Source organism: Candoia aspera, chromosome 3 (genome assembly GCF_035149785.1).
Source record: "Candoia aspera isolate rCanAsp1 chromosome 3, rCanAsp1.hap2, whole genome shotgun sequence".
Lineage (NCBI taxonomy): Eukaryota > Metazoa > Chordata > Lepidosauria > Squamata > Boidae > Candoia > Candoia aspera.
Window position 1 is genome coordinate 63515261 of NC_086155.1, and position 18417 is coordinate 63533677.

General features: G+C 35.0%; 1 protein-coding gene across 2 annotated transcripts in view; it reads left to right on the forward strand.

The window, feature by feature from the left end:
- ZFYVE9 (zinc finger FYVE-type containing 9) overlaps window positions 1-18417 on the forward strand; it is a 58927-nt gene that overhangs the window by 35976 nt on the left and 4534 nt on the right. For both annotated transcript variants that reach the window (XM_063297943.1, XM_063297945.1), the window contains exons 8-17: window positions 1068-1191; window positions 4605-4727; window positions 5480-5635; window positions 7587-7811; window positions 10023-10105; window positions 11351-11455; window positions 13067-13217; window positions 13930-14010; window positions 16506-16668; window positions 18017-18122. In XM_063297943.1, coding sequence (XP_063154013.1) covers window positions 1068-1191; window positions 4605-4727; window positions 5480-5635; window positions 7587-7811; window positions 10023-10105; window positions 11351-11455; window positions 13067-13217; window positions 13930-14010; window positions 16506-16668; window positions 18017-18122 — 1317 coding nt within the window. The remainder of the gene's footprint in view (window positions 1-1067; window positions 1192-4604; window positions 4728-5479; window positions 5636-7586; window positions 7812-10022; window positions 10106-11350; window positions 11456-13066; window positions 13218-13929; window positions 14011-16505; window positions 16669-18016; window positions 18123-18417) is intronic.

The window sequence follows — 18417 nt, forward strand, 5'->3', positions numbered from 1 at the left end:
TTCCCACGCTTCCTCAGTTTGTTAGGATTCTTGTTAAGTACTACTAATAAATATTAGAGACCAAGTCCTCGCCTCAGTGTGTTTCCTGGTAATCAGGACACCTGCAGCCATTCAATCTTAATAGGATTGAGTCATATGGGAACGAGAAAGTAATGAAAATGGCCTCCATTCTTCCAGCATAACATTCATGGGAGCTCTAAATCATATTTTGTATATATTGAAAAAAAAATTGTATTTGTATCCATGTATAAGAAAGATGATTCTATCAGATTATAGATATATAAGAATACTAGTTGTCTTGGTCCTCTTACATAAGATCTTACTGTTGTGTTTGTACCTTATGTTTATAAAGTAAAGATTAGATTAAGTTTTACTTAATTTAAATTATCCAATTTAGACACCGCCAAATTCCAACTGACTTTGGGTGGTGTACAATAAAACCAACAGAATAAAAACAAAATACTGTAATTATAAAAGAATAAACAACAAAAAATGATGGTGGATCTGGTTGATCATACCCACAAACAATCTGGCAGTGGCCCCAAGAACCTAATCCAAGGCTCAGCAGATCAGTCAGGTCTTTAAAGCTTTCTAGAATGCCAGCAAGGTGGGAGCTACATGGATATCAGGGTGAATCTTGTTCCAGAGGGCAAGCACCATGACAGAGAAGGCATATATCTGGGACCCTGGTAGATGGCATTGTTTAATTGAAGGGACTTGAAGTGCACCAACTCTGTTGGATCGAACTGACCAGCCTGATACTATGGGAGACAGGTGATCCCTCAAGTAACCAGGCCCTATGACATATAGGGCTTTCTAGGTCATGACCAGCACTTTGAATTGCACCTGGAAGCATACAGGTAACTAGTGCAGCTCACTGGCAGAGCTGTCACAAGGCATGCTCATCGCTGCCTGCACCTTGCAATCTGGACCAGTTGAAGCTTCCGAGTGGTCTTCACCGGCAGCCCCATGTAGAGCCACTGCAATAGTCATGCTGTGAGGTGACTAGGGCTTGAGTAAGTGTACATTTACTTGTGCATTTACATAATGTTTGTTATATCTTGTAGACTGAAAATACACTTGCATTTTCGAGAAATATAACTCAGGTTGGAAGTCCAGTTGGCAGTGCAATGAATCTTATTCCAGAAGATGGGCTCCCTCCAATTCTCATCTCTACTGGGGTAAAAGGAGGTGTGTGATGAATGCTAGAGTGTAAATGAAAAAAATACAGTATTATATAGAATGGGTCTATTATTTCTAGTTTTGCCAACCTCAGATTGTCTTTTAGCTAGTGCTAGATAAGGTTATGCATCATGAGGTGTTACTATTTTCTTTTATACAAGTGGGAATTCTGTGGTAGCACTATATTTGTTAATGTATTAGAAATCTATGGAGACTATGGAAATGTTCATTTAGTATACAAAGTTTGACAAGTGCAAGAAAAGATTTCTCAGTATAGTTAATCAGCATAGTACCAATTTCTATGACAATTTATAATTGTTTAAATTGGTCTAACACTCCTCAAACATACTGTTTTCAAAGCTCTTGGGATTTTGCTCATTAGGGTCTCCCAGATCCAGACATTCGAGAAAAGTCATCTATGTATGTTTCCCATGTCAGTGTTCAAAGACAGTTTAAAATTAAACCTAATAATGTGATATTTAAAGAGTTAAAAGTAAATATTTAAAACCCAAAGCACACGTGCATACACATACCTGCATTACCCCTTCCACAGGTATCTTTAAAGTCACCATAGTTGATACCTCATGAATACCAGGTGGGAGAATATTCCCATAGAGAAGGCCCACTTCTGCATAATCGCCAGATGACAATGTACAGGTCATGATATAGTCAGGAAGGCCTCCTGAGGAGATTTGCATGATCACCTGGGTATATAATAAAGAGAATTACTCCAGGTATAATCTGGCCCTAGGTTTTTCAGAACTTGCAAAACTTTTAAATGTGACAGAACAGCTAATAGGTAGACTGCATACTTGTTTCAAGACTGACACATGTGTATATTCCTCGTCTCAGTTCAGCATTCAGCTGCTGTATTCTAGAACAGCTACAGCTTCCATACCTAATACAAGGATAGTCCCACACAAAGCTTATTGCAGTAACTTAAACATAATATTAATGCATAGTAGAAGCTAGGCTATTGTTGTCCAGAAATACATGTCCCTCTTATACAAACTAAAGGTCATAAAAAGTGATAGGATTATTGAAGATACATATTCCAAATCTCCAGAAGTGCACCTCCAATAGGTTCATATAAACACTGAACAACAGGAGAAAAAGAAAAGAATCCTGTGGGACCCCAAAAAGCCACAAATCATAATTTTTGGTTGTTGATCTTCCAGTAGGAGAGTAGAATCACATAACAGTATATATCCAATTTCTGAATCACTGAGCCTGATTATTTACAATGATTTATTATTTAGTAGTTTCTTTCTCACAACTCATAATTTTTAGCATATAAACTAAAATAATACAATCTTCCTTACCAAATTGTAAAATATATCTGTGTCAAATCAGTGCATATATTTCTGAGGTAGATTTATATTGTTATAAGCATATGCCCAGATATTTGAATTCTGTTTGCATTATCTTTATAACACAAACAGTGTTAAGGTCCTTCACAGTTTTGGTTTTACTGATAAAGTTTCATAGCCAAAGCATTCTATGATAATTTTTCTCATATTTGGTGTCAGTCTTGGGTCAAAAGGCTTTCCTCTGTCTCATACTATATAAGACCAAATGTTATTTCCTTGTATATTACATGTATTAGATTCACCAACCCTTCCTTCTTAATTAATGGTTTCTGTGTCACAACAGGTTGAAACAATAGGTTGGCAGGTTGAGCTTAATAAAGAAATAAGGAATGCCTGTTGATCTGGAATGAGTTCAGATCTTCAGAGCCAGAAGACTATTAGGTGATTGATAGTTAGCTTGAAAACTGTACTCAGCAACTGATCAAGAACTCATCAGTTTGGAGTGTGGGATAAAGTGGAGTGTCACTCAGTTCAGCCCTGGATCCAGTACTCTTCAACATGTTAAATGATTTGGGTGGACAGTTGGAGAAAATGCTTACAAGATTTGCAGATCATAAAAAATTAGGTAGAATAGCTAGTACTCTAGAAGACAGAAACAACATTCAAAATGATTTTGCTGAAGAAATGAAATTTAATAGGCACAAATATAATAGTACGCATCAAGTAAACAAAAATAAGACACACAGGTATAGAATGGGGGATACGATCTATCCTTAACCTGTTTTCTCAAGTCTCCCAGTGGTGCACTCATTGCCACTGTAACTGAATCCAGCCACCTTGCTGCTGGTCATCCTCCTCTTCTCTTTCTTTCCACCTTACTTAGCATTAGAGCCTTTTCCAGAGAGCTGGGTATTTGGGCCTTGAGTTAGAACTCTGGGTTGATTTGTTTGATGATCTATTGGTTTGTTTTCTTGGCTGTCCACGATATTCTCAGGAGTCTTCTCCAACACTAGAATTCAAAGGCATCAGTACTCTTCCTGTCCTGCTTCTTTAAAGTTTAACTTTCACTTCCACAGAGTGTCACAGGGAATACCATGGCTTGCATGATTTTGATCTTTGTAGGTATAGACACATCACAGCATTCAAATATCTTTTCCGAGGCCTCATGGCTGCCCTACTGAGTGCTAGTCTGCGGCATATGTCTTGACTGCTTGTTCCTTTACTGTTGATGGTTGGTCCTAAAAGGCAGAAGCTATCCACCACTTTGATATCAATGTGATATGGCTAATATAAAGTAAATGCAATTTTAGGCTGCATCGACAGAAGTACAGTTTCCAAATTATAGGAAAAATTCCTCTTAATTCTGCCTTGGTCAGACTTCATTTTGAGTTTCTGCTTGGGCATCATACTTTAAGGATTGAGAAAAATTGGAACAGAAGTACAGTTTCCAAATTATAGGAAAAAGTCCACTTAATTCTGCCTTGGTCAGACTTCATTTTGAGTTTCTGCTTGGGCATCATACTTTAAGGATTGAGAAAAATTGGAACAGCTTAAGAGAGTGTGATAAGGATGATTAGGGAACTAAAAACTAAATTCTATGAGGGGAGATTAAATGAATTAGGAATCTTTAGCCTTGAGAAGACCTGAGGGCATAGGTTCTATGAAGGAAGCAAGAGGGACCAAGTGATAAAACATGCATAATGATGTAATGATACAAACCCTGTGCTTTAGATACTTGTATTGGATGTCAGGATACAAAGTATGTAAGGGCAGATTTTGCAAATGCTCATGAGGTAGGATGAGTATGATAGCACTGTTCAGCTACTTGTTCTTTATTGTCCTTGAATGCAGGACTTGATATAATGGTCTTGCTTACAGATTTCAATTGAATGTTGGGAAGAAACTCCAAATGATCTTGTCAGGCAAAAGCTGGATAGACATTCGTTACAAATGCTTTAATTTGGATTCCCAACCCCCCTCCCTGAGTAGGGGATTGAATTTGATAGCCTGAATTGCTATTTCTAATGCAATGATTCTAATATAATAGGTATTCTTGTACATAAAGCCTTGTACATTTTCTGGTAAATGACACATAATCTTTCTTTGTTTTAGATTATACTGTAGAAGAAAAACCATCTCACATATCAGTGATGCAACAGCTGGAAGATGGTGGCCCTGATCCTCTTGTATTTGTTTTAAATGCAAATTTATTGTCCATGGTTAAAATTGTGAATTGTAAGTCCCAGTTATTTTGAATAGATAGCAAATATATAATGCATCAATTACATATTTTCTCTGTTGTTAGATTTCTGTTAGCAAACAATTATTCTTCAGTAATGGTGGGCTGGTTCTTAGTAGCTACTGTTTGCCAAAGTTGAGAAAAAGTTCGTAGGTTTTTTGGCAGAGGGTGTGGGTAAGGGACACATTCAGAAATTGTAAAAGCCTGCTTATATTGGTTCTATTGATTTCTTGGCTCAGGAATATGACAATAATGTAATAGAGAAGAATCTCCATTTAATGTTCTGAATAATAATGAAATCATTAAAATTGTATGTCTGTCATCTGTTAGATGTGCAGCTAGACAGCGTGCTTAATTTAAAATTTCACATAATTTTTAACATCTGCTGCAGAAGATACCAGATTGGATCAGAAATATGATATTATGTAGCACAAGTTTCTGTTTGGAAATATTTTAATTAGAAAAGTAGCAGTGGGAAGAAGAGTTAAATGTATTTAGGTGTTGTTATTAATTATTGTGGTAGTGGTTTTTATTTTTTGTTTTTATTATAAATAGCTCAAAGTCTTAATTGATTGGGGTGATTTATAAATACTGTAAATCAATAAATTCCTGACCATCCAGTGCAGTGTTTCTAATCCATATACACACCTCTTCTGGATAATGCCTATAAAATATCTATTTTGACAAACAAATAGTATTCTGTAGTATCTGAATTCACTTAATATTTCAAAATCATTATTTTTTGCAGATGTGAACAGGAAATGCTGGTGCTTTACTACAAAGGGAATGCATGCAGTAGGCCAATCAGAAATAGTAATTCTTCTCCAATGTTTACCTGATGAAAAATGCTTACCCAAGGATATTTTTAACCACTTTGTGCAACTTTATCAAGATGCCTTGGCAGGTAAGAGAATTGCCCATTTGAAAACTACGATGATTGATGGCCCCTTTCTTAAATTGTTAAATAGGCCTTTTGAGGTTCTGAGCATATTTGGAATATTATGGAAATATTTGAGGTGGTTGAGAGCATCCACCTTGAAATAATTGCCATAGTGTATGTCCATTCACAAATTAGGTGGAGCCATTTCAGGACTACCTGAATATATGATGCATTTCAGAATAGTACCAGCCTGCATTCTATTGGATTCGCCATTTGGCTGCATTGAAGGTTAGTTCCTGCCTTGAAACCAATTGACTGCGGTTGATATTTGAGGGGAAGGGGCACTATTTAAGAGTGAAGATGAGGAAGATCTTCCTTCTTCTTGCTGGGCACTATAGTGCAGGGATTTTTTTCTCACAGCTTTTTACAAGGCCTTGGAGGCATTGTTGGTGTTCACAGCTGGAGTGGGTAGAAATAGAACATACAGTGCTTCCTAAATGGTCTGGGGGAATCACTTTAGATTGGTGGCAGGCATGCTTGCAGTACAGCTAAGCTTTCATTCACTGTCTGCTATACCAAACTGCAGTAAGCTGTAACCAGTTAAGGCTATTTATTTATGTATTTTATTTTTAGTCCACTGCAATGAGTTGTCTCTCATTAGTATCTTAAAGCCTTGCTGGGTGGCAATGCCTAGCCAAACGTCTTTGAAGTCAAAACTAAAGTGTGTTGGACCTGGGAGGCTGTCAGGGTTATAGGCAAGTCAGGGAAGTTGAAAAAGAATCACAAAAGAAGGCAGTGGCCTTTATTCTCTGTTTTAATGTAGGGGAAATTACTTCAGTTTCAAAGTATACTTCAATATGTAGGAGTTCTTGTTTTCCAGCTTATTAAGTGTCTGGCTAGACTTGTATGTTAATGTGTTGTTGGAAATAATAATAAAAGGATGATGACTAAAGCAGGAGATCTTGACAAGTTTAATGAATTTATTCATAATCTAAGCATATATAATCCATACTATTTTACTTTTCTATTTTCCTTAAATACTAAGAGGCCCAGGTTCCATTTTCAGATGTAAGTCTTCTAAATATATGAATAATCTTTCTGGAGTAATAACGTGTTGGAATACAAGTTAGATGTTAAATATTGCAATGGTTTTTGATATTAAAAACTTCATATATATGAAAAATTACCAATCATAAAATTTGCCTTCCTAGTGATTATTTTTATGTATATGAAAGTGTATGTTTTATGAACCTAGTAACTTAACAGAAAATTCAAATGTATTTCACTGAAGTGTATTCTGAAGGAGAAAGAATATACCATATGCTTTTAAAGGGATTTGAATTAGTTCCCTAATTGGAAGATTAGCTAACTAGAAAAATTTGTGAAGCTTTAGAAGCATTATAAAGAAATACTAGTTCCTTGTGAAAAATTGGTTTTTAAAAAATGAAGAGCTTAAAGAGTAGTTTATTTCTTACATTTTCTTGATTAAATCTGCTCAATAACCTAAATATTCATTTTAAATATGCATACTAATAAGATGCTTGCATATGCACAATTGAATACTATGTTCATGCATTCACTGACTGACTTACTCTGTTAGGCCAGGAGGATAAATCTTTAATTCATTATTATTCCCTTGCAAGTCTGTTTTAGTTGTTATGTATGTCTAAAATTCATGCATGACTTTACATTGTAAATATTTCATTGTTGAAAACAGTGAAGGAAAAAATTATAGTATTATATGCAGAAATTTTCTAAATCAGGTTTGAAAAATAAAGCATTGTTAATTGAGTAAAAAATATGCTTTCTTTTTGCTGTAGTCAGTTGTTAATTGGAATTTAGTATTAGAATGCTTTAACATTAAATAATTAATTTTGCTGTATGATTATTAGCAGAATAAGGGCTACATGCAATTTTCAGTTCAAGTTTTTATGGTATATGTACCACTAAAATAACTATACTTTTGGTTTTGTAGGTAATGTTGTGGGCAACCTAGGACACTCATTTTTCAGTCAGAATTTCCTTAGTAGTAAGGAGCATGGTGGTTTCTTATATGTTACACCTGCATATCAGTCATTGCAGGACTTGGTGCTTCCTACCCCACCATATTTATTTGGGATTCTTATCCAGAAATGGGAGACTCCTTGGGCTAAAGTCTTTCCAATCCGACTGATGCTAAGACTTGGAGCTGAATACAGATGTAAGTCCTATTTCTTTCATTAGAAATACAGATTTGGCTTACGCTACTTTGGGGAAACATCTATGGAATGGCATAGAAAAGAACTTTAACTGGACTTGACTCTTTTTTTGGGTGATAACATTGTTAGTTTTGTATCCTGGCTCTATTCCATGAATGGAACAGAATTTTTTTCTGTTCACATAAAGGGATCACTTGGGGTGCATTAATCATCCCATGATGAGAGCTCTTATTCATGGACCAAATTGTTGTGATCCAAATTGACATTTTTAGGAAACTTTAAAATGGGATTCTGTTCGCTAACGTTATGTGTAATTTGACTTCCGTACATCCAATAATGTATAAAAAAGCATTGAAAATTTATTCTTAAAATAATGAGCCTGAACAAATCAATCATTTCATGGTAAATGGAAATGAAACTTAGAGGTAAAATATCCCCATACTTCAGCTGGAATTTAGATTTTAGAAACTGGAAGAAAACTGCTCAGAGACCTATGGGCAGGATTGTGAGAACTGTTACAAAGCAATACTGAGATGACTTATTACTAAGATAAATTATTATCTACCCACTTGTTGAAGATGTCAGTAAAAAAAAGGCTTCTATATCATAAATGTTGCAAAAGTAATTTAGTAAGCATAGAAATTAGTCATGTAATAACAAGTATATTAACATGAATATCCATTTGATCCAGCTTTATTTGTAAAATTATATGAAAGCATAAAATACTAATGCAGCGTTTCTCAATCTTGGAAACTTTAAGATGTGTGGAATTCAGTTCCCAGAATTCTCCAGCCAGCCGTTATCAAGTTGGCTAGAGAATTCTGGGAGTTGAAGTCCACACATCTTATAGTTCCCAAGGTTGAGAAACATTGTACTAATGTATGGTTACTGACATAAATATATTTATGTGATAAAAATGTACATTTCCTATTGAGTGAGTAAAAATAAAATTGGAATTTGTTCTATTTCAATATTACATACTGGCTTTTAGCAAATGCCAATGAAGCACTCCTGAAATCTTACCCAGATAATCTCCCAGTGCTCTGGAGCAGATTTGGGGAAGTACAAGGGATCTGTCATAGGATGGATAATACATTGCGTAGTTCTGTCCATTTTGCTTTAAAAACACAGATCTGGTCCCAACATCAAATTAAGCCATAATGTGGTATATTTGCATAATATGTTCTATGAACTACATACGTAAGCCACTGTGGTTTGTACGTTGTGCTTTATGGCTTAGTTTGATGTGTGAATCCAGCAGATTGTAATTTATTCAGCAAAACAGCATGAGAGCCAGTTTGGTCTAGTGGTTAAGGCAACGGGCGTCTATAAGTTCTAGTCCTGCCTTAGGCATGAAAGCCGGCTGGGGGACCTTGGGCCAGTCCCTCTCTCTCAGCCCAACTCACCTCACAGGGTGGTTGCTGTGGGGAAAATAGGAGGAAGAAGGAGTATTAGGTATGTTCGCCACCTTGAGTTATTTATAAAAATAATAAATAAATAAATAAATAATAAAGCAAATTATAGTTTAATCTTTAAGTCTTAATGTACTATGTGAACATAGTTTCTGTTTTTTTCTTCTTGGTTTGAATCAAATAACTTTAATGTGTCTTTCATTGAAAAAACTTTTAAGTTTTAAATAAATAAGATTGCATTTTTTTACTCTATGTATGCTTATAAAAAATACAAGGCAAAATTGGTTATAGAGCTGACTACATTAACAGCTTATTTCTTAATGAATATAGGGATTGAGACAATTGACACATTTTTTCAGATCTCTGTTCAGTGTTTCTTTTGTGTGTGTACTTATTTGTGAGGCAAATGAAACTTAAGCCAACTTGATAATTAAATATATAGACTAGTACAGAAATCAAGTGCCTAAGGAGTGATGGTACCAATATCTCTTCTTTCTATTTGCAATAAGTACTGTACATAGCAAGTGCTGCTGGAAAAAGCTGGTATTCTAACCCAATATATATCTGGTGTTTTAACTCAGCCCAAGGAACATTTGTTTCAATAAAAGTTCTGGCCACCAAAATGATGTAAAGATTCCAATTGACCTATTTATGTGTGACAATACAAGATTAATAGATAATAGCTATTCTTTTAATACTCCTGTTAATTTTCTATATTTACTTTTTTAACAATCATTTACAAGAGTCTTTAAGTAAACTTCTCAGAAGATAAATCTGAATTTGTTTGGGATTTCTTTGTAGTGTATCCATGTCCACTTTTCAGTGTCAGATTTCGTAAGCCATTGTTTGGTGAGACTGGTCACACAATTATGAATCTCCTTGCAGTAAGTAATAATTACAAGGGTTTTTTTCTGTTGCTCTGTCATATTGGAATAAAGAAACTGTGTATGTTTTGGTTTTCTCATTTACATACACAATTACATTGAGAAGTTTATATTACCTATATATTTCATCCAGAATTGAAATACTAGCTTTTTGTTTTATTTGTATGAAAACTAAAGATGTGACTTTATACATATCATAAGATTTGAGTTGTATCTTCATATAGCTGTAGATATACTGCTCATATTAGATACACTCATATTAACCCATACTTGTAAATAAATAAAGTTTTCCATTATATATTTAAAGTCAGAAGATCTAGGTTGCTGCCTAGTGGATTCTTTGTATGTTACCTAAATAAGACTGTTGCTTTCTGGAACCAAAATAATAATTTGGGTCTGTCATTTTTTTACATTTAAAGGATTTGTGCTAAATGTATACGCATTTATGCTAAATGAGTAGTACTTTCTCAGTCTTCAGGAAGCAGAGTTGCAGTAGGAAGGCAGGGTGGGGAGAAGTAGATAGTCACGTGGGTACTGTCTTCTAACTGCTTAACCTGAGGCATCTGCTTTTCACTCATCAGGTGAATATTTTAATCTAATTCTGTTGTATAGTTGCCATTTAAGAAACTATCTCACTGGAAACCTACTTGTCATTGTATATAGATCCCTCTTTGATTTTTCATCTTGCCTCTGAAATAGTTGTATTCTTTGATATTCTTTAGAGAATAATAAGAGGATAGTAGTTACAGGTAGTCCTTGACTTATGACCACAATTGGGACCAGAAAACGTGTTAAGCAGTGAGGTCGTTAAGCGAGGCATCATGTGACCACACCCAATTTTACGACCTTTTTTGATGCAGTTGTTAAGCGAATCTGGCTTCCCCATTGAATTTGCTTGTTGGAAGTCGGCTGGGAAAGTCACAAATGGTGATCGTGTGACTCCGGGACGCTGCAACCATCATAGATACATGCAGTTGCCAAGCACCTGGATTGTGATCACATGACCACAGAGACGCTGTGATGGTTGTAGGTGCAAGGACCGGTTGTAAGTCACTTTTCCCAGCACCACTGTAACTTTGAACGGTCGCTAAATGAATGGTCATAAGTCGAGGACTACCTGTATTGCAGCAGAATTAAATACAGCATGTTATTAAAATATTTCTGTATCAATTCATAATACATGGAATGTCAAAGTTTAACTATGGTCAGTAACTATCATGATTTCAGTTATTCTGTGTGTGACAGGACTTCAGGAATTACCAGTATACATTACCAGTTGTCCAAGGCTTAGTGGTTGATATGGAAGTGAGAAAAACTAGCATAAAAATTCCCAGTAACAGATACAATGAGGTATGTGGCATGAATAAATACAATACACTCAGTTTTGAAATCCAGTACAAAGATGATTTTATTAAATGAAATTCTGATTGATCTTGTTGTTGTCTAGGCTTCCATTTTTTAAAAAATGAATGACTTGTTTTACTATACTTTGTATGTAAATCATTTCTGAATTAATTTCCCTGTTAAATATACTACCAAATAATTTATGATGGAGAAATGACTCTTTAAAGATTGTGTTTTAAAGATTGGGGGTGGAAAAATATAAAAATAACTTAGCAATAGCTTTGAAATGATTTTGCTAAGGCTTTACAATGATGAGTTAAAGTTTGTGAACTGTTTACTGTAATCTTGTCTGTAATCCCATGGTACTGTGACCTTTAATGTGATCTGAATATTTAAGTTCTGTTTAAACAAACAACACCCAAAATACCTACTGTCATGTCATTATTGAACACACTTGAGCCATCATTCACTATCTTGGTGGAAAAAAAGTATGTGGAGCTTTAGAAATAGTAACTAGTGACACCTTTTTTGGCACAATGATTGTAGCCAAGCATTTTCTGTACCTGTTGATCAATCTTGCACATCAGCTTGGAGGTATTTCGACCTACAGTATTCTTCTTTACATTGATATTTGGGGGTTATATTGCATGAACTATTCACTTCAGGTCATGCTGCAACATTTCAAATGGGTTAAGGTCAGCCATTCCAAAATGTGAAATTTCATGTGCCTGGGACATTTTATTGTAATTTAAGATTGTTGTCTTGCTATATGACTCACATGTATTTCAACTTCAGCTTATGGATAGATTCCATCATAGTTGCTGATACAATCTAGAATCCATTGTTTCCCTTGATTACTAGCCATTCTGTTTTCATCACCATGCATCATGGTTGCGATGATGTTCTGTTGTTAGAAAGCAGTGTTTTGTTGCCTGACTGTGGATTGAGAGAGGGCAAAGACTCTGGCAGTGACACTACTGCCATTTCAACCTTGTGAGCACTGATGACACTTTTCTGAAGTCTGCAGAGATCTCTTTCAATCAAGGTATGATTCACTTCCTGATATGTAATTTTGTGGGTTTTTTGTTTTTGTTTTTTCTTTTTCTGTCATTATTTTAAAAAGCAGTAAATAAATAAACAAAGGTATGATTCACTTCCACAAATCTTTATGAAGAATAAACTCTAATTGTGGCACCCCTCAATCTGACTATCACACCTAATAGTCATCTCATAGACTGGAACATTTAACTGAGTTACCCTCTTAAATTTAAGAGGATATTTATCTTATATTTTACATACATTATCCAACAAAGACAATGAATGTAGCTCAGGATATTCATCAAAGAGAAAATACAGGATACTGCTTTGGGTGTTGTTTGTTTAACCAGAAACTCTTTATCTATCAATAGGATTTAGATGAAGCTCTGATCAAATTGTAGATCACTGTATATCAGGATTATGGAAAGTTCTGAAGGATTTATAATAATTCAACACTGTATATAGATTTTCCTCTAGAAATAATACCGGGGAGACATTTTCCTGTGTATCAAAATGTTTAAGTCACAGCCCATATTGTGCATTAATGGCCAATGCTCTATTTTGGGGGGTTTGTTGCAGATGATGAAAGCCATGAACAAATCCAATGAGCATGTCTTAGCAGGTGGTGCATGCTTCAATGAGAGAGCAGACTCCCATCTGGTTTGTGTGCAGAATGATGATGGCAACTATCAGACTCAGGCCATCAGTATTCATAATCAACCAAGGAAGGGTGAGAGTTGTCCACAGTGTTTTCTATATAAATGCTGATTTCTTGAATGATTTCCTTTAGTTTTTAAAGCTGCTATTGAGCCTTTAATTTTCTAAGTGTATGATTATACAAAGGCAGAATGCGCAAGTATTGATTTTTGGTAAACTAGCCATCAGACTGGCTGTTAATTATTTTTTGATGCTGGAATTTTGGCACTGGGCCTCCAGTTTGTTGGATGTTGGGTATTGCACTGATTCTATTTCTTTCCTATTCCCTTAAAAGTAAAGCATCACTAAGGAACATTTTTTTAAACTTAACAGAATAAGTCTTATGCTTTCTTCTCTAAAGGAATCTCGGCATATTTAAATTTATTTATTATTTTTGGTAGTCTTTCTCTGAGCAATATAATGCAGCTGGGTTCATAACCCAAACTAGTAAGTTTCTCAGCACTACTAAAAACTCTGGGCCTGAAGTGGAAAACAACAATAAATGTGCGTCTCACATAATAGATCATAAAATGGGTTAATAGCAATCAAGTCTTCTTTTAACTCCCAAAATTGCCAGAACATTTCAATTGGCCTAAAAATATATTACTCAAAAAACCTTTAGTTGAACATTGGATATTGGTAGTTGCATAATTTGGTTTTTGTTTGGATTATTTGCTGTTCTGTTATTGAATTAAATGGAAATGAGGTCTTGTGGACAAAAGTTTTTTTAACATGTCTCGTTGCAGTGACTGGAGCCAGCTTTTTTGTATTTAGTGGAGCTTTAAAATCTTCTTCGGGCTACCTTGCAAAGTCCAGTATTGTAGAAGGTAAGACTTCAGTCCTTTATCTGTTTGTTTGTTTATTCATGAAAGTATAAACAAACTGCTTCACAAAACAGGCTTCATAAAAACAGCAAGCCAATAACAATGAACAGTTGCACAATGATAAAGGTTGACTTTCTTTTACAGATTATGCACTGTTTCCTTAATCTCCCCTATAGAGTGATGTTTTTCTAGAGTGCAGTCCAGTTTAGCTTTCAAATAGCAATTCTTGCCAAAGGGAGCACTGCTATATTAGAGGCATGGAGATGATTTCTTGTTCACAAAGACAGACGTGGACGGGTACTGATGACTCTTTTGTAGAATAAGACTCTGATTTTAGAAAAGCAGTTGCTGAATGAGGGATTAAATGTATTTTTAATTCTGCATTATTTCTTACTTTACCAAGTCTGCCATTGCTTTAAAGATGAATAATAAGGCTAAAAGTAGATTCAGGTAATAATGGATATTAATATATCCAATTTAATGTTGAGTGTTTTTGCAAAAATTCTTCATTTTTAGACAATGCCACAATATACAAATTCAAGTCCTTTTGTCTTTGCAACCTTGTCAGAAGTAAGATGAAAAATATTTATCTGTCTGACATCATGTGAAAGGCTATATAATTTCTCCTGTGAATAATTTCCAAAGGAAATTGTGTTATTTCTACTGATGTTGACAATAATTTTTGAAAGTCTCCATTTTTAAACTGTTTTTCCATCCTGTTGCCTTCCATAACATTTTGGTATTTTTGTAGCACTGCCTTTTTGAAGAATCATGTATTTTTAATTAATACATTTAATTTTATATTTATTATGATTTAGAGGCTGTAAGTGGCTGTGTTATGAGTTCTCTTTTATCATTTTAGTGACCATTTTGGGGTTTTTGCATTAACTAACCAGTATATTTTATAGTAAAATGGGTTTTACTATTTTACATAGAATTTCTGGCTGATTTCTTGACATCCATCAGGATTCTAATAAAGAATTTTCTTGTATGTAAGTTAGTGTGTATGTATATGTTAGTGTGTGGATGGATGGATGGATGGATGTAGATGAAAGATATAGTAACTCAATTGAAGATGGACTATGTGAGTTAAATTTGATAGGTTGAGGCTATTGTAGATGTTTGCCACAGCAGATCCAAAAGAAATGGCTACAATACAATACATTTATTGACTTCAAGTCTGCTAGTTTTGTTGCGGCTATATGAATGGAAGAATGGTGATAATTAGAATTTATTTTGTTTACCAAATACTGAGTAAATTTAAATCTATTTTTAAATTAAGTAGTATGTTCCCTTAGAGTTTTTGAATGTAGCAAGCCCCAATGGACAAGTTTAAATAAATAAAGGGTTTAAAAGGGGTAAGAACTGCTCTTACGTTAGCAGGAGATTACTGTACTCCTGCTTTCTCTGTTCCTTCCCAAGACTTTGGAAGTTGTCACAAATTAAGGGTATATTCTTAAAGAAAAAAAATACAAACATTATTAATTAGTCATGTTTGCTAGCAGTACTATATATCAGATTAGATTAATCTTGCATTACCCCATTTAGAGGGGAATCGGGGCAATGTGGTCCATATTTAGGGAGGAACTTATTCAGGAACGTCACTGAAGCATGGTTTATAGCAGCCTTCTGCATTAAACCATGAGTCCCAGAGTGGGGAAGATTAGTTTGCAGAAACTCCGAATATATAACTTTAATAATTTAATTTATATATCACAGGGTTTTCAGATTTGCAGAATCACAATTGCCCATTGCAGGCTTTGGCAGACAAAGCAAGGAGCAAAACCTCAAGTTAGTTTAGACAGCATTTCTGCTTTACCTGTGAAACCTGATCAGGATTTTAAAAAAGGGTGTTCCCTCCCCTCCACAATTGCTTGCAAATACCTGGTGGTGAGTCCTAATTCAGAGTTTAAGCACCTCAATTATTTGTTATAGCTTCTGTAACACCTGGCTCTTGAAAGCTGAGGCTTACCTCAGCACTATCAAGGGTTAAAAAAATAAACATTACAGTCCAGTGACAGTGCCATCCAGGGGGGCTAGATTAATTCACATTGTCCCCAAACATTATCTTGAAGAGCCATGTCTCCACAACTGTTCAGAAGCCAACAGGGAGGGAACAGTCTGGATAGCTGGAGGCAATGTATTCCATAGAAGACAGGCCAACACTGAAGAGAAGCCTTTGTAGAGGGTATACATGTATATATTCATGCAACATGTATGCTCACCTTTCAGTATATACAGAAATTTACATGTGAATGAATAGCTAGAGGTTATGTTGTCTCATTTTTAAGTGATGCTTTGGATTTCTTTAGTGGTATGCATAGAACCAATTGTGGCAATCTTATCTGTATAATAATGTGTGACAAATGTGAAATTCAGTGGTCAGGATCCTAGGCTCTTGCCAAGGAGATTGTCCTTTTTCATACTTTACACATCAGTCCAACAATAACTATGTTATGTGTGGGTTTTTCTAAGTGCTTGAATATTTTCGTATGTAGATGGTGTGATGGTACAGATAACAGCTGAAAATATGGACTCCCTGAGGCAGGCTCTGAGGGAGATGAAAGACTTTACAATTTCTTGTGGAAAAATGGATGCTGAAGAACCTCAAGAACATGTGCATATTCAGTGGGTGGATGACGACGAAAACTTCAACAAAGGGTAACTCAATAGCTTTTATTTGGTTTTACTGAATTGTTTCACATGTATTGCTGAGTTATAATTATTGTGTGAACCAACAGAAATCTGCCTGCACATAATGCTCTGGTGAAGCACTTTTCCATTCTATTTCCTGCATAGCTAAAAGAAGGAATAAATTGCAGATTAGCTTCATTTTAGCAGATTCCTTGTTATTTCATATGAAACAGGAATTGCAGTTTAAAATAAATTCTAAATAATTGAATTGCTAAAACAAACCAACTTTTAGCAGTGGAGTTTCTTATAGTTTAACAAACCGTTTTATTTTAAACACTGTCATTTGTAATGAGAAGCCAGGGATCTGCTAAAACGAAATTCTGATTGTTCATTCTGTAGTGTTTGTCATAAATATTAATGCATGAAAACCTTCTTCCTTTTCTATATAATAGCAAATTGTGGCTTAGTATTATGTGTAAACTGGATCAATTATTGCATTTACAGATTACAATAAGCTAGACTTCTGACTTACAGTTAACAATCTCAGTTGCTGCTGCTTGGTTCCACAAAACAGGATTGCATTTTGTCTGTCTTAAAAAGCCAGGAACAAATTATGGTTTCTGTCTCTAACTTATTAGAGGAGCAAAGGCCTCCTAGTTGCACAATATTCTGAACAAACACTGTAGTGGGAAGAAAGACCGTAGGAATGACTGAATAGTATGCACTACCCTGTTTTTTCTTTATGCCCAGCCAGAGTTACTGTGTTTCCTGACAGTGCATGCTCATTGAAATATTCAAATTAAGTTAGGTAATGTGTCCTACTTAATATTCCATATACTGTGCATGTTTAAAGTCTACATAATTTCATTTACTAACTTATAGTACATGTATTTTGTTTTATATGTGGTAAACTAGAATAGACCAAGCTTAAATTAGAACAGTTGTTTAAGGTTCTCTTACATGGAACAAGCTATTTAATGCTATCATTCAGTATTACTCTCGGAATTTCTTATATATGGCAGAGGTGCAACCATACTCTTAACAGTTCTGTGGATGATTTTTGGCTCTTCTATAATACATGTTTAAACACATTTACTTGACAGGAAGTGGATGCTTGGATAAAAGCGGTATCACCTAAAAACCCTCTGGTGTCACTTCAGATAAGCTGTTTTAAATACACAGCATGTTTTAACTGCTCGTATTTCGATATGCCTCACTTTTCTTTTATATGAATTTATCTTGATGAACAGACTGTGTTTTACATCGTTTTCTAAATTGGATCAGTATTCATAAATACTTAAGTATATGAAAACATGACTTAAAGTAGTATTAAGTCCTGTTGCTAACAGAGCTGTCTCTTCCTTCCACATTCTAGTGTTCTAAGTCCTATTGATGGAAAATCTATGGAGTCCATAATAAGTGTGAAGATATTCCATGGGTCAGAATATAAAGCAAATGGGAAGGTCATTAGGTGGACAGAGGTGAGGAAATCACAGTTGTGTGTGTAAAAACTGGAATCTTTACTGGTTATAGTGTGATAGTAGCTCCTACATATGAGAGCCAGTGCAGTGTTGTAGTTAAGATGTTGGACTTGACCAGGGAGACTCACATTCAAGTCCTTACTTGACCACAATGCTCATTGGCTGATTGTGGGCTAAACTCTGTCAGCTTAACCTGCTTCATATAATTGTCAGGGTATACCCCCATGTATGCTGTCTTGAACTTTGAAGAGAAAAGGTAATATATAAATGCAACAATAAATTAGTAAATAAACTT